The 14788-nt window shown below is 38.1% G+C and overlaps 1 protein-coding gene and 1 long non-coding RNA gene across 3 annotated transcripts in view; both read right to left on the reverse strand.

The window, feature by feature from the left end:
• Positions 1-2464: 2464 nt before the first annotated feature.
• On the reverse strand, positions 2465-6394 carry LOC130014300 (uncharacterized). Its single transcript, XR_008789254.1, has 3 exons — positions 5973-6394; positions 4986-5117; positions 2465-2748 (listed from the first exon to the last, which is right to left on the reverse strand). It is a non-coding gene; the product is annotated as an uncharacterized LOC130014300 (long non-coding RNA).
• A 2267-nt stretch (positions 6395-8661) lies between these two features.
• LOC126831629 (contactin-associated protein 1) overlaps positions 8662-14788 on the reverse strand; it is a 40635-nt gene continuing 34508 nt past the window's right edge. The window contains exons 5-7 of one of the 2 annotated variants that reach the window (XM_050562212.2): positions 13507-13890; positions 11990-12041; positions 8662-10546 (exon numbers count right to left, since the gene is read on the reverse strand). In XM_050562212.2, the coding sequence (XP_050418169.1) occupies positions 10543-10546; positions 11990-12041; positions 13507-13890 (440 nt within the window). In that variant the 3' untranslated portion in view covers positions 8662-10542. The remainder of the gene's footprint in view (positions 10547-11989; positions 12042-13506; positions 13891-14788) is intronic. The other variant, XR_007684229.2, reaches the window with a different exon arrangement.

Genomic DNA, 14788 nt, shown 5'->3' on the forward strand with positions numbered 1-14788 from the left:
GTATGATAACATTCATAATAAACTGAGCATCGCTTGTATGATAACATTCATAATATACTGAGCATCGCTTGTATGATAACATTCATAATACACTGAGCATCGCTTGTATGATAACATTCATAATATACTGAGCATCGCTTGTATGATAACATTCATAATAAACTGAGCATCGCTTGTATGATAACATTCATAATATACTGAGCATCGCTTGTATGATAACATTCATAATCTACTGAGCATCGCTTGTATGATAACATTCATAATATACTGACCATCGCTTGTATGATAACATTCATAATATACTGAGCATCGCTTGTATGATAACATTCATAATAAACTGAGCATCGCTTGTATGATAACATTCATAATATACTGAGCATCGCTTGTATGATAACATTCATAATATACTGAGCATCGATTGTATGATAACATTCATAATATACTGAGCATCGCTTGTATGATAACATTCATAATATACTGAGCATCGCTTGTATGATAACATTCATAATATACTGAGCATCGCTTGTATGATAACATTCATAATATACTGAGCATCGCTTGTATGATAACATTCATAATATACTGAGCATCGCTTTACATAAAATAAAATCAATACTAAAGAATTATATATATTTTTTGTGGTGTAAGAAAGGATTGCACGGTAAAATAGTATCTTCTACTTGTATTTTTTATATTAAAAATAGTAAAATTCGCCAATATCCAAAAAATACTCGCTTTTACATTATTGAATTATGTTGATATTTTTTATATCAAAAAGGACTCGTAGGCGATTCTTTATTTATCCAAAACCTTAAGTTTGTAACAGTATAGATATATTCATGGCTACTCACCCTTTACACACGAGATTACCGATTGTATAATATGCGAACTCATGACTGCCTCCTGTTAAAACATTAAAGATATAATTTAATATCACTCACGACCAGATGTTTAACTCATTAACAGATGGTTGGCCTGATTATTTAATGTCCTTTGACCTGTGAAGTAATTTGTGCAGAAAGCTTATCTGGCATTATGCAATAGCCCAGCTATGTAATCGCTTTGACATCCTTTGTTAGGGTTGGTTACACAGTCGATATCTGTCGGTAGCTAATGTTTTCTGCTCAATCGGAGCATAGTCCATCTGAAGACTATCCAATCAGGCCACAGTGTGTGGGTGTGGGGGCTGACTTTTGGGGTTGTACATCTGACCAATGTTCAAAGGGTTAAAAGCGGGGTGCTGAACGATAGTCGTCGGGGAGTTGGGATGGCCTAGTGGTCTAGAGTGTTACGCTGGTCGATCACCTCTGGACTGCGGTTGTGGTTTCGATCCCTGGTGTGAGCGTATGTGACTTGGAAATAGAGGCGCCTTCTCAACCTCGTGGGTTTACTCCGGGTACTCCGGTTTCCTCCCCCAGGAAAGACCCCTGCGCGTGCGCTAAGATAATGAAAATGAAAAAAGACAACTTGTCTGCGATATCACCTTTGATGGAAGCGGACGTTAAACACTAAGAACAACAACAACGATAGTCGTCGGTTAACACCAGAGCGCGGACAAAACAACGGAAAAATAATGAAATGGGATTTAACATCCTACTGTTCTCCCCCGACTGCGCTAATGGAGACGGGCACACGCCATTTAGTGTACTATAAGGGAAATTTTGCGCAGGCAGTGGCACTATGGCCTAATCTCATATCGAATTCCAACTGCGGAGGGATCTTTTATGTGCACGCCAATGCATACACTGAGGCGGCAGTTGCTGGAGGGCCTATTTAGTTTTTAAAGTTAGAGCCAAGGTAGTTGCTAACATTAAAAACGGGATTCGTTACTGAGGTTATAATATTATTAAAATATTAGTTATAACTATTGAAATTTGTCGTACAAAATGCTTTGACAGCAGAAACGTCACCGGAAACCAACTGTACATACACCTATTTTCAAGGATAATATTTGCTAGATATTTTTTAATAAGCCAAAGTCGTTTGATATTGGTTTATATGCCCATAAATGACGTCACGTGGATACAATATATTAAGCAAGACATAACCGAAAACTTACAAGGATTTAACGTACATTGTAGGCCTACGTTTAAAAAATAAGATCTCCAAACAATAGGGCAGATTTAAAATGGCGTGGGCCTAATTAATTTCGGGTGAGGGCCTATGTTGATTCCCGTTGGGCCTAAACCCCACCCAACCTAAAATTCATTGTCTATGCGTTTTTAATCGTATCAGACAAGTCTAAAAAATTTTTTTTTACAAAATCTTTGGGCCTGAGGCTGCAGCCTCACCAGCCTCACTGATAATCCGCTACTGATTGGAGGGTGGGTGGCGTGTACAGAATGTCTAAAACAGTATACATACCCGTATCACCGATCAAGATAGCAGTAATTGGAAGGTCTTCTTTATATCGAATATACCCCTCATCAACTCTTAATACACCATCATTCTTTTGACAATTACAAGGCAAATCATCGACACAGGCATTATTACGATGACAGGCGCAATCATTCTGACCCTTGACTCCCCCTATTAAATAAGTTGCTAATGTACCAGTACGTGTATTTAATCCAACATCTACAGTTATTTCAACACCATGACATTCAAATTTAATATATTGTTCACATTCGGCTGAGACATCAACTATGTTTATAACTTGTTGCAGATCAACATTGTAGTTTATTGTTCCCACATAACTTCTGGCTGCTTCGTAACCTGTTACATACGTTTTATTGGCTACATCATGACCTGAAATATATATAATATATATATAGCATTACATTATGATCTTTTGGCAACATCACGACCTATATTATCACCCCCCCACCCATTGTTGACACCGTGTGCAATATTATGGTACCTGCATTATATTGGTTTTAAATTGTTAAAACATTTTATTAGATAGGACACCATGTAATAGATAGTATATTTATAATATTATAAAGGCTGGCTAGTACTACCATTTCTATTTAATTATTCAATCTGATTAAAATACACATCTATATTTCGTTTCGTTTTTTTATACTTTTGGTGGCTTGCACTACATGAGGATCTGACAAGACATTTGATTACCCAATCATCATTGATGTTTCTAGTGGATTACCCACAGTTCCGTTCAAAACACGCCTAAAGCTTGCCGTAACAGATCGTTTCATTGGCTAATCTACACACCACCCAGAAAGACTTTTTCATAACAGCTGCCATTTTCCCACACTGATTAGCAGTGAATATTCGCTAGTCTGCGACAATCACGGATAAGGATGACATCGATGCAACTTAATGAGCCACAATTATTAATTCTTTTCCTCTGACAAATTAAATTCTAAAATACTAAAATACAGAGATATTAGAAGACATTCGTAATACTCTGTGAAACAGATTGCCATTTTCCTTGTTGGCTATTTAGACTAAAAATAATAATAATAATTTTCGTCATTTTAGTAAGACTAACGAGTCGCGGTAGCTCAACGACAAAGTCCTGGCTTGATAATCAGACGGTTGGATCCCGATTTTTGCTGAAAAGGTTCAACGATATAATACGATCAATGGTTTCATTTTAATGCATGAGACCATGTCGTACCTTGATGGTCTTTTTAGCAGTTTTATTGCATGAGACCATAATATAACATCTTGATGATCTCCTTAATAGGTTTAATTGCATGGGACCATATATTATACTTAATGCGCGAGACCATATCGTATCTTGGTGGTCTCTATAATAGTTTTAATACGTGAGACCACATCGTACCCGGATGGTCTCTTTAACTATCTTGATGATCTCTCTATCAGTTTTAATGCACGACACCACATCGTACATTGGTGGTTGTTTTAGCAGTTTTAATGCATGACACCAGTTTTAATGCATGAGTTTGTTCTAGGTGATAATAATTTTTATTGGTTGGTTACGGTTAGCAGTTCGTAGCGACTAGGCTTCGTTTACGGATTACGATTTAGGGAGTAATGCTTCATTAGTTGTACCTATATTTTATAAAGATTGTTTGTTTTATGTTATACTGGTCTTTATTAGTTGCTTACAGTTTCGAGTTAGTGTCCACTTGTTTTTTTAGATAGGCTCATTATATTTGTGTTATAGCTTATAAGGTGTACCATACACAGCCCCCCCCCACACACACACACCGTACACACCTCAGATGGACATTCAGTCACGTATAGTTGTCTATGCTGTCATTTTTATAGTTGGCTTATGCCGTTTCGCCATTTCATATGTACGTTGTGGCTGTATCAAACTGTCGCCCAATATTTATGGACAACGTTTTTAATGCATCCTTAATGCAAATCCTTAGGTGACCAAATATGTATGACTAAATAACCAGGCTTTATTCCATTTAGGTCACTCAACAGGTCAAGTGGCAGACTAAGGCCAACTAGAAACGCCATACAGGGGACAGCCACCCTCAAGATCGGTCGCATTATTGGCGCCTTTCTTGTAAATCATTGTTTGTTTTGTTTTTCATTTTGGGCACGGCCTGTATCATTACAGGCCCAGGACTGTATCATTACAGGCCCAGGACTGTATCATTACAGGCCCAGGACTGTATCATTACAGGCCCAGGACTGTATCATTACAGGCCCAGGACTGTATCATTACAGGCCCAGGACTGTATCATTACAGGCCCAGGACTGTATCATTACAGGCCCAGGACTGTATCATTACAGGCCCAGGACTGTAACATTACAGACCCAGGACTGTATCATTACAGGCCCAGGACTGTATCATTACAGGCCCAGGACTGTATCATTACAGTCCCAGGACTGTAACATTACAGGCCCAGGACTGTAACATTACAGGCCCAGGACTGTATCATTACAGGCCCATGACTGTACATTGGATCCATTCACTTGGTTTCATATTGGTGTAGTTTGTGTCTTGTCCACAGGATTGTTTTTCACCCCCGCCCCGCCCCGATCCAGCCCCTCCCCCCTACATTTACTATTAATGGGTTATAACTGGTAATACTATTTACCTATAATAGTATAAACAACATTGTTTGTAATCTCACAAGATACCGTCACAGCTTCTTCATTTGGATCTGGTCTGATGATTACGGTTGGTGTAACTGTTATCCCCAGATTGTAAGCTTCCTGGCATGATTTCACTATAACAATAATAATATACATAAAATGGCGTTTGGTTAATTATATTAATAATCCAGCAGTACAGCTGACCCCTATCTTCACCCCCCCCCCCCAAAAAAAAAAATAAAATAAATAACATCCATTAACTATTATATATTTCTATTTTCATAAAGCAATCAAATTGCTCATTATCAGACTTATTCAAGGTTTCGGTGTAATGAAACCGTTGGCAGGACGTCAGAGATCCCATGACAGGTTGTAATTGGTTTTGAACAACAGTAAATCCCACTTGTCGCCTTCTAATACACCTCCTTCGTTTCACTTGTTTTATTTCTACATACTCGGGTTTTTCTTCTTTTTTTTATATTTGAAACTTACATGCTTTACATGTAAATGTTGGAATGTGCCAATCACCAGATGGAAGGCAATGCGCCTGAGGCGACCCGTCTAAATTACAACCAGAACTACATATGTAGTTAACTCTAGCACCAGCAGCATATGTAGCTTGCATTGATTCTGGTGATGCGGTTTCTTTGGTAGGTAATAACCCACATCCTGTAAAGGATAATAATTATTTATTTCTAATAAAGTATTTGTTATTCCTAATAAAAGTATTTGTTATTCCTAATAAAGTATTTGCTGTTTTTGCAAAACCAAAGGTTAAATTCATTGTTGTTTAAATATCGCTTCAGTTATTGATGTAATAAAAATATATTGTTAATCATTGTTCACAGATAACTGGATTGTTATTTTTATCCCATTTGTACATTTTACTTCATATTTTCTTCAGTCACGTAGGTCAGGACTTAGGTCCGACGATTTCGTCCCCCTGATTACGACAGGAGTACATGTAAAAAGAATCAATTAATACTTACTTGTGTTACTTATGTAAATATTTGTGTTCAAATGTTGATCATAAACTTCACCGGTAATATCTCTATCATACAGATAACATTCCCTATCATGTTCATTAAACGCAAAGGCCACACAGTACAGTTCGATTTGACACTCAAAAGCACACAAACCTCGACTCTCTACGGATGTCATTCTTGTCCAACGGCTCGCCAAAACATTTTTGTTTTCTAAAACATATTTTTTTTCCGCGGGTTCACAACCATTAGCAGTCATTACAGTTTTAAGAAACAAACACAGTAAAACTAGCTTGGCATATTCCGTCATGTTGCTGCTTTATCAAAGTTTCATTTGCTAAATGAAATTATTCACTGGTCCCCAACCTTATGTTCTTCTTTGTTTTGTAAATGCATGAAAATAATCAATAAATACCAAGAATATTCAAGTTTTGATATTTTACTCTGGTAAATGCCACGGTTAATAAGTAGGTCTTAATTGGAAAATAAAATATTGATATGATAATGGTATATCTTGTTTTCAGGAAAATACATTCCGTGAATTATTTAAGACAACTAAAGAGCCTGTGAACTAGTTTTGTAATAATGACTTGTATACGTCTGGTGTAGCCGTGACCATAGTCGAGCGATGGCAAAATAATGATTGGCGTACAATCAGTCATATATTAAACGTACATTATTATCACTGATATATTAAACATACATTATCCAAGAGCTAAATTAATTAGACATTAATTAACTTATCCAGACCATAACCAACACTCGATGTCAACGCTAGCCTGCAATATTTACTGGATTAGGATCCCATTTGCTGCTTAACTTTCATTCATGAGATAATCATGAAGTGGATAATTGAGACTATGTTTTTTTTTATCATACCGACTTTAGTAATGATGGTCGAGGCTAGGCCCAAAATTCAATCGTTGAAATCAACCCTCAGGTTTATAAACCAAAAATACCGGTACTAAGATTTGGGTGGACAATCTTTATTGTAATTATTTGACAATGTCTTACAGCCTTACGGCGTCTTCAGGGTTATGTACAAAAGACAACAATTCACAAGCTATTAATTTAAAATATATTTTATTTTCAGTAAATAATCGCGGTGCAATAATATATATCAATCGGGGATAATTGGATTTGATTTTCAAATTATATTTATGTGATAATATATACATATGAAATGATAATTGTGCCATGACTAGACCGAAACTACTTGAATAGAGTGGGGTTTAACGTCTCGTCAACACAATACTTCCCTCATTTCCATTTGAACGTATATTCTCGTCGCCCCTGTCCGTCTCGACGTCCGGGCGTCCGTCCACAATTTATTTGTGGACACTCTACAGGCCCCTTTTGATATTTGGGCATATCGGATCGTAATTCCGGAATTCTACAGATGTCATCGGACCATAACTGTCGGACAAAATGGCCTCCCCTCGTACACAAATAATGTAAAAACTATGGTATATCAAGGTTGTGGAACCTCTACTGGCGGCAATTTTGATTTGATTTTGATGTTTATAACCCAAAGATACTGGTTCCTATCGATATCCGCGCATACTTGATCGCAACTTCCTGAATTATGGTACTTGATTGTACGAAAAATCGCATTTATAACTTGTGTACCTCTAGATGCCAAAATTTTTCATGGTGTGATTCATTATGAGGCGCCTTACCATTTGGTGGGGGGAGGGGGAGATGTCGCCTCATATATAACATGTTTGGCGAGGCGCCCCTAAAACTTAGTCACATTGTTCGGGTACCCGTCAATCTCGTCGTGGGTGCGCCCAACCAATGTGACTCGGATCTGGCGCGTCATACCAAAATGGGCACACTGGTCGTTGGTTTCGTATTGCGTCCAAAGGGGGGGGGGGGGGCGGGAGGGGCAGCTCTAGCTACGGCCTTGTCAGTGATCTTCTGCCTTGTCTTCGAATCGCCAAGGTACCTTTCACGTGTACTACCAATCTGTATTTAGGACCGACAAGTGGCATGGTTTAGATCCCAACCAGGGGCGTAAATGTGGGGGTGGGTGGGGGGGTACACCCCCCCCCAGGAAACAAATAGTCGGTCGCAAATTCAGTGCAGTCGGTCGCAAAATAAGAGCAGTCGGTATCAAAATAAGTGCTCACTGCACACGTCACGCTACTCACCCAAAACTTTAGTATAAAATAACTTTGTGAGTATGTAGATCTAAGAACAAAATTTCCCCCAGGGAGAAAAATAGTCGGTCTCAAAATAAGTGCAGTCACTGCAGTCGGTCTCAAAATTATGCATCGCCGTCTTAATGAATAAATGAGGTAAACAAATAATGCCGGAATAGATCCCAAATACTAGTCGGTCGCAAAATCAGTGCAGTCGGTCGTAAGATTTGAGCAGTCGGTATCAAAATAAGTGCTCACTGCACACGTCACGCTACTCACGCAAAACTTTAGTATAAAATAACCTTGTAAACTTATCATGTTTGAAAAAAATGTTTTTCACCCCATGGCACCGCAGTCGGTCTCAGACTAAATGAATTAATGGGGTGTTTTCTGACCACCAGAATTCTGCAAAATCTCTCCCCAAAGTCCAGGGCATTTCAGAGACCAAGTAAGTGCCCAATTGAGGTAAAGTGCCCTCAGGCCCAGTCCTCAAAAATTAAAAGCTCAGTTACATATCTGCGCTTAGTTCCATTATGCCATCATTCTTCAACTCCTTCTCTGTCTTATACTATCTCATCACTATCATATTCACAGTTACAGTGAATTGCCCAGTTAGTAGTACCACTAGTGAGTGAGTCGTGGGTCAAAAGACTGTAGAATTGTTAGTTCTACTCTCACAACACAGGCGACATTGACAGATAGGCCTCAAGATTCTGTCCCATTTCTTATCCTCTCATTAACGAGGATCCATTTGCCATGACATTGACTAAAATTGTCAGGCCCAGTCCCAAAAATTAAAAGCTCGGTTACACATCTGAAATTTTTTCGAGCCTGCGGCGCTCGATTCCATTATAACATCATTCTTCCACTCCTCTGTTGTCTTATACTGTCTCAGCACTATCATATTCACGGTTATAGTGAACTGCCCAGTTATATTAGTCGTACCACTGGTGTGTGGATCGTGGGGCGTCAGACTATACAAAAGTTCTGTCAACTCTTGCAAAACAGGCGGAATTGACAGGGGCAGATCTCGAGATTTTGTCTAATTGATTCACATTTCTGGTCCTCTCGTCCACAAGAATTTCTCCCAGCAATGACCTCAAATGCCAAGATATTGACTCAATTTTTCAAAATTTTCTCAGGTTGCTCAGTGTTATAGGCACAATCATATATGACATAAACTTTATGTCAACTTAAATAAAACTGCTTTCCGGCGAGACAACGATCGGCAAACAACTATATAATTATACAATATCATCTATGTTCTACCGGAAGACTTAATGTTAAAGCCAGTATTTTGTTGACATTCATTGTGGGGTGGGATTGTGGCTAGGGTGGCGCCCTAGATTTGCCCCCCACCCCTATCTAGATCCGCTACTGCACATGGCCCCTACAAAACTCGCACCTATGGTGCTCGGCTCCTGACTGCGTCACTCGTACTAGGGGTATGGGAATCAGTCGGTCGCATTTTGGCTAAACACCCCCCCAAACAAAATCGTTATGTACGCCCCTGATCCCAACGCTTGTTTGTGACAAGAAGTAGGGTCGCCTGCCGAACCACGTGGGTTTTCTCCTTGCTCTATCACTGCTAAAGACTACTGTGGGTAAGCCAATTATTTAAATAAATTGTAACATATTTTAGTCCTAAAGTGACTTAGTTTGTGTCTAGTGGAGTTTACCTTTATATGTGTACATAGTACTATATAGAGGGGAAGATTTCGGTCTAGAATTGGACTGGTGTGGCACGAATTGGATCAAGAATACAATAAAATATAAAAACATCAATGTTCAGTTATATGTAAAAACCATTAAGCAAGTGCAGTGAATGTAACATGTGTTATTACTGTGGTCTAATTTAATAAATAAACATCAATATTACAACAAACAAATATTTTACTTTCATAGTAAAGTAATTAAATTTCTACATTGTTATTGATAAGTTGAAACACTTAGAGTGGAGGGCTTGAAAATGTGGGCCGCATATCATATGGTACATTTGCCTCTAGCTTAACACGGCACAGTTGCAGATCAAAAACTAGAATTGTCGACTCTCAGAGTATAAATACAGAAAGTCTAAGGTGCGTGGGCGCGGTCGGGGGGGGGGGGGGTCAAAGCAGGGATAAAATTATTGTAAATTTTCAAATCAAATTCATTAACACACTTCAAAATGAAATTAATTAAAACAATGTCAGTGGTTTTGTTGGGAAAATAACTACCCATGAAATGTTTATAGTCATCGAAAATTTAATTAGATGATTATAAAATAAACTGGGTTAGAAATTTGACAATAACTATGTAAAATAAAACCCATATAATTTATATGAATGTATCTGTTTACAGTAGGTATCCAACTAGATGTATCTCCAGGCTAGCGAGCCAGCGTCTTACCCACTTAGGCACCGTGACTCCTTTAATCCAACTTTATCTTTTAATTATCTGCAATGGAATGATTTCATTAAACTGGATTAATAACGACCAAGGGTAGACAGCTATATTACAGGGATAAAAAACTAGAAAACTACGTTTTTTGTTACTTGTGGAGGTTTTATACTGCTCAAGTAAAGGTACCTGTTATATCAAATATATTCATACAAATCAAATGGGGTTTAACGTCCTATTGTTCTGCCGCGACTGGGCTAATGAAGAAGGGTATACACCATACAGTGCCGGACAGCGGCACTACTTTCTACTGTAATATCGAATTCCAACTTTCAAAGGTACTTTTATGTGTACACCTATGTTCACACAAGAAATTGTTTTTTCGACCCATCCGAAGGACTATATGTTGTACATTGCCAGGCCCTCTGTCCTGCACCACTGATGAACTTTATCGGCCAACACCGGGATCATGAGTGAAATGGAATGGGGTTTAACGTCCTACTGTTCTGCTCCTATACTGGGCTAATGAAGACAGGCATACGCCATACAGTGTGCTACGAGGGAAATTTTGTGCCGACACCTCATCCGAACGACTATAGACTGTGCCTTGCCTATCCCTCTGTCGTCCACTACTAACTGACAAAGATGAACCAGGCCGAAAAATCCCGATTAACTTTCTCGCTTGTATGATAACATTCATAATAAACTGAGCATCGCTTGTATGATAACATTCATAATATACTGAGCATCGCTTGTATGATAACATTCATAATATACTGAGCATCGCTTGTATGATAACATTCATAATAAACTGAGCATCGCTTGTATGATAACATTCATAATATACTGAGCATCGCTTGTATGATAACATTCATAATATACTGAGCATCGCTTGTATGATAACATTCATAATAAACTGAGCATCGCTTGTATGATAACATTCATAATATACTGAGCATCGCTTGTATGATAACATTCATAATCTACTGAGCATCGCTTGTATGATAACATTCATAATATACTGACCATCGCTTGTATGATAACATTCATAATATACTGAGCATCGCTTGTATGATAACATTCATAATAAACTGAGCATCGCTTGTATGATAACATTCATAATATACTGAGCATCGCTTGTATGATAACATTCATAATATACTGAGCATCGCTTGTATGATAACATTCATAATATACTGAGCATCGCTTGTATGATAACATTCATAATATACTGAGCATCGCTTTACATAAAATAAAATCAATACTAAAGAATTATATATATTTTTTGTGGTGTAAGAAAGGATTGCACGGTAAAATAGTATCTTCTACTTGTATTTTTTATATTAAAAATAGTAAAATTCGCCAATATGCAAAAAATACTCGCTTTTACATTATTGAATTATGTTGATATTTTTTATATCAAAAAGGACTCGTAGGCGATTCTTTATTTATCCAAAACCTTAAGTTTGTAACAGTATAGATATATTCATGGCTACTCACCCTTTACACACGAGATTACCGATTGTATAATATGCGAACTCATCACTGCCTCCTGTTAAAACATTAAAGATATAATTTAATATCACTCACGACCAGATGTTTAACTCATTAACAGATGGTTGGCCTGATTATTTAATGTCCTTTGACCTGTGAAGTAATTTGTGCAGAAAGCTTATCTGGCATTATGCAATAGCCCAGCTATGTAATCGCTTTGACATCCTTTGTTAGGGTTGGTTACACAGCCGATATCTGTCGGTAGCTAATGTTTTCTGCTCAATCGGAGCATAGTCCATCTGAAGACTATCCAATCAGGCCACAGTGTGTGGGTGTGGGGGCTGACTTTTGGGGTTGTACATCTGACCAATGTTCAAAGGGTTAAAAGCGGGGTGCTGAACGATAGTCGTCGGGGAGTTGGGATGGCCTAGTGGTCTAGAGTGTTACGCTGGTCGATCACCTCTGGACTGCGGTTGTGGTTTCGATCCCTGGTGTGAGCGTATGTGACTTGGAAATAGAGGCGCCTTCTCAACCTCGTGGGTTTACTCCGGGTACTCCGGTTTCCTCCCCCAGGAAAGACCCCTGCGCGTGCGCTAAGATAATGAAAATGAAAAAAGACAACTTGTCTGCGATATCACCTTTGATGGAAGCGGACGTTAAACACTAAGAACAACAACAACGATAGTCGTCGGTTAACACCAGAGCGCGGACAAAACAACGGAAAAATAATGAAATGGGATTTAACATCCTACTGTTCTCCCCCGACTGCGCTAATGGAGACGGGCACACGCCATTTAGTGTACTATAAGGGAAATTTTGCGCAGGCAGTGGCACTATGGCCTAATCTCATATCGAATTCCAACTGCGGAGGGATCTTTTATGTGCACGCCAATGCATACACTGAGGCGGCAGTTGCTGGAGGGCCTATTTAGTTTTTAAAGTTAGAGCCAAGGTAGTTGCTAACATTAAAAACGGGATTCGTTACTGAGGTTATAATATTATTAAAATATTAGTTATAACTATTGAAATTTGTCGTACAAAATGCTTTGACAGCAGAAACGTCACCGGAAACCAACTGTATATACACCTATTTTCAAGGATAATATTTGCTAGATATTTTTTCTTAAGCCAAAGTCGTTTGATATTGGTTTATATGCCCATAAATGACGTCACGTGGATACAATATATTAAGCAAGACATAACCGAAAACTTACAAGGATTTAACGTACATTGTAGGCCTACGTTTAAAAAATAAGATCTCCAAACAATAGGGCAGATTTAAAATGGCGTGGGCCTAATTAATTTCGGGTGAGGGCCTATGTTGATTCCCGTTGGGCCTAAACCCCACCCAACCTAAAATTCATTGTCTATGCGTTTTTAATCGTATCAGACAAGTCTAAAAAAAAATTTTTTTTTTACAAAATCTTTGGGCCTGAGGCTGCAGGCTCACCAGCCTCACTGATAATCCGCTACTGATTGGAGGGTGGGTGGCGTGTACAGAATGTCTAAAACAGTATACATACCCGTATCACCGATCAAGATAGCAGTAATTGGAAGGTCTTCTTTATATCGAATATACCCCTCATCAACTCTTAATACACCATCATTCTTTTGACAATTACAAGGCAAATCATCAACACAGGCATTATTACGATGACAGGCGCAATCATTCTGACCCTTGACTCCCCCTATTAAATAAGTTGCTAATGTACCAGTACGTGTATTTAATCCAACATCTACAGTTATTTCAACACCATGACATTCAAATTTAATATATTGTTCACATTCGGCTGAGACATCAACTATGTTTATAACTTGTTGCAGATCAACATTGTAGTTTATTGTTCCCACATAACTTCTGGCTGCTTCGTAACCTGTTACATACGTTTTATTGGCTACATCATGACCTGAAATATATATAATATATATATAGCATTACATTATGATCTTTTGGCAACATCACGACCTATATTATCACCCCCCACCCATTGTTGACACCGTGTGCAATATTATGGTACCTGCATTATATTGGTTTTAAATTGTTAAAACATTTTATTAGATAGGACACCATGTAATAGATAGTATATTTATAATATTATAAAGGCTGGCTAGTACTACCATTTCTATTTAATTATTCAATCTGATTAAAATACACATCTATATTTCGTTTCGTTTTTTTATACTTTTGGTGGCTTGCACTACATGAGGATCTGACAAGACATTTGATTACCCAATCATCATTGATGTTTCTAGTGGATTACCCACAGTTCCGTTCAAAACACGCCTAAAGCTTGCCGTAACAGATCGTTTCATTGGCTAATCTACACACCACCCAGAAAGACTTTTTCATAACAGCTGCCATTTTCCCACACTGATTAGCAGTGAATATTCGCTAGTCTGCGACAATCACGGATAAGGATGACATCGATGCAACTTAATGAGCCACAATTATTAATTCTTTTCCTCTGACAAATTAAATTCTAAAATACTAAAATACAGAGATATTAGAAGACATTCGTAATACTCTGTGAAACAGATTGCCATTTTCCTTGTTGGCTATTTAGACTAAAAATAATAATAATAATTTTCGTCATTTTAGTAAGACTAACGAGTCGCGGTAGCTCAACGACAAAGTCCTGGCTTGATAATCAGACGGTTGGATCCCGATTTTTGCTGAAAAGGTTCAACGATATAATACGATCAATGGTTTCATTTTAATGCATGAGACCATGTCGTACCTTGATGGTCTTTTTAGCAGTTTTATTGCATGAGACCATAATATAACATCTTGATGATCTCCTTAAT

Source organism: Patella vulgata, chromosome 9 (assembly GCF_932274485.2).
Source record: "Patella vulgata chromosome 9, xgPatVulg1.2, whole genome shotgun sequence".
In the NCBI taxonomy this organism is placed as follows: Eukaryota; Metazoa; Mollusca; class Gastropoda; family Patellidae; genus Patella; species Patella vulgata.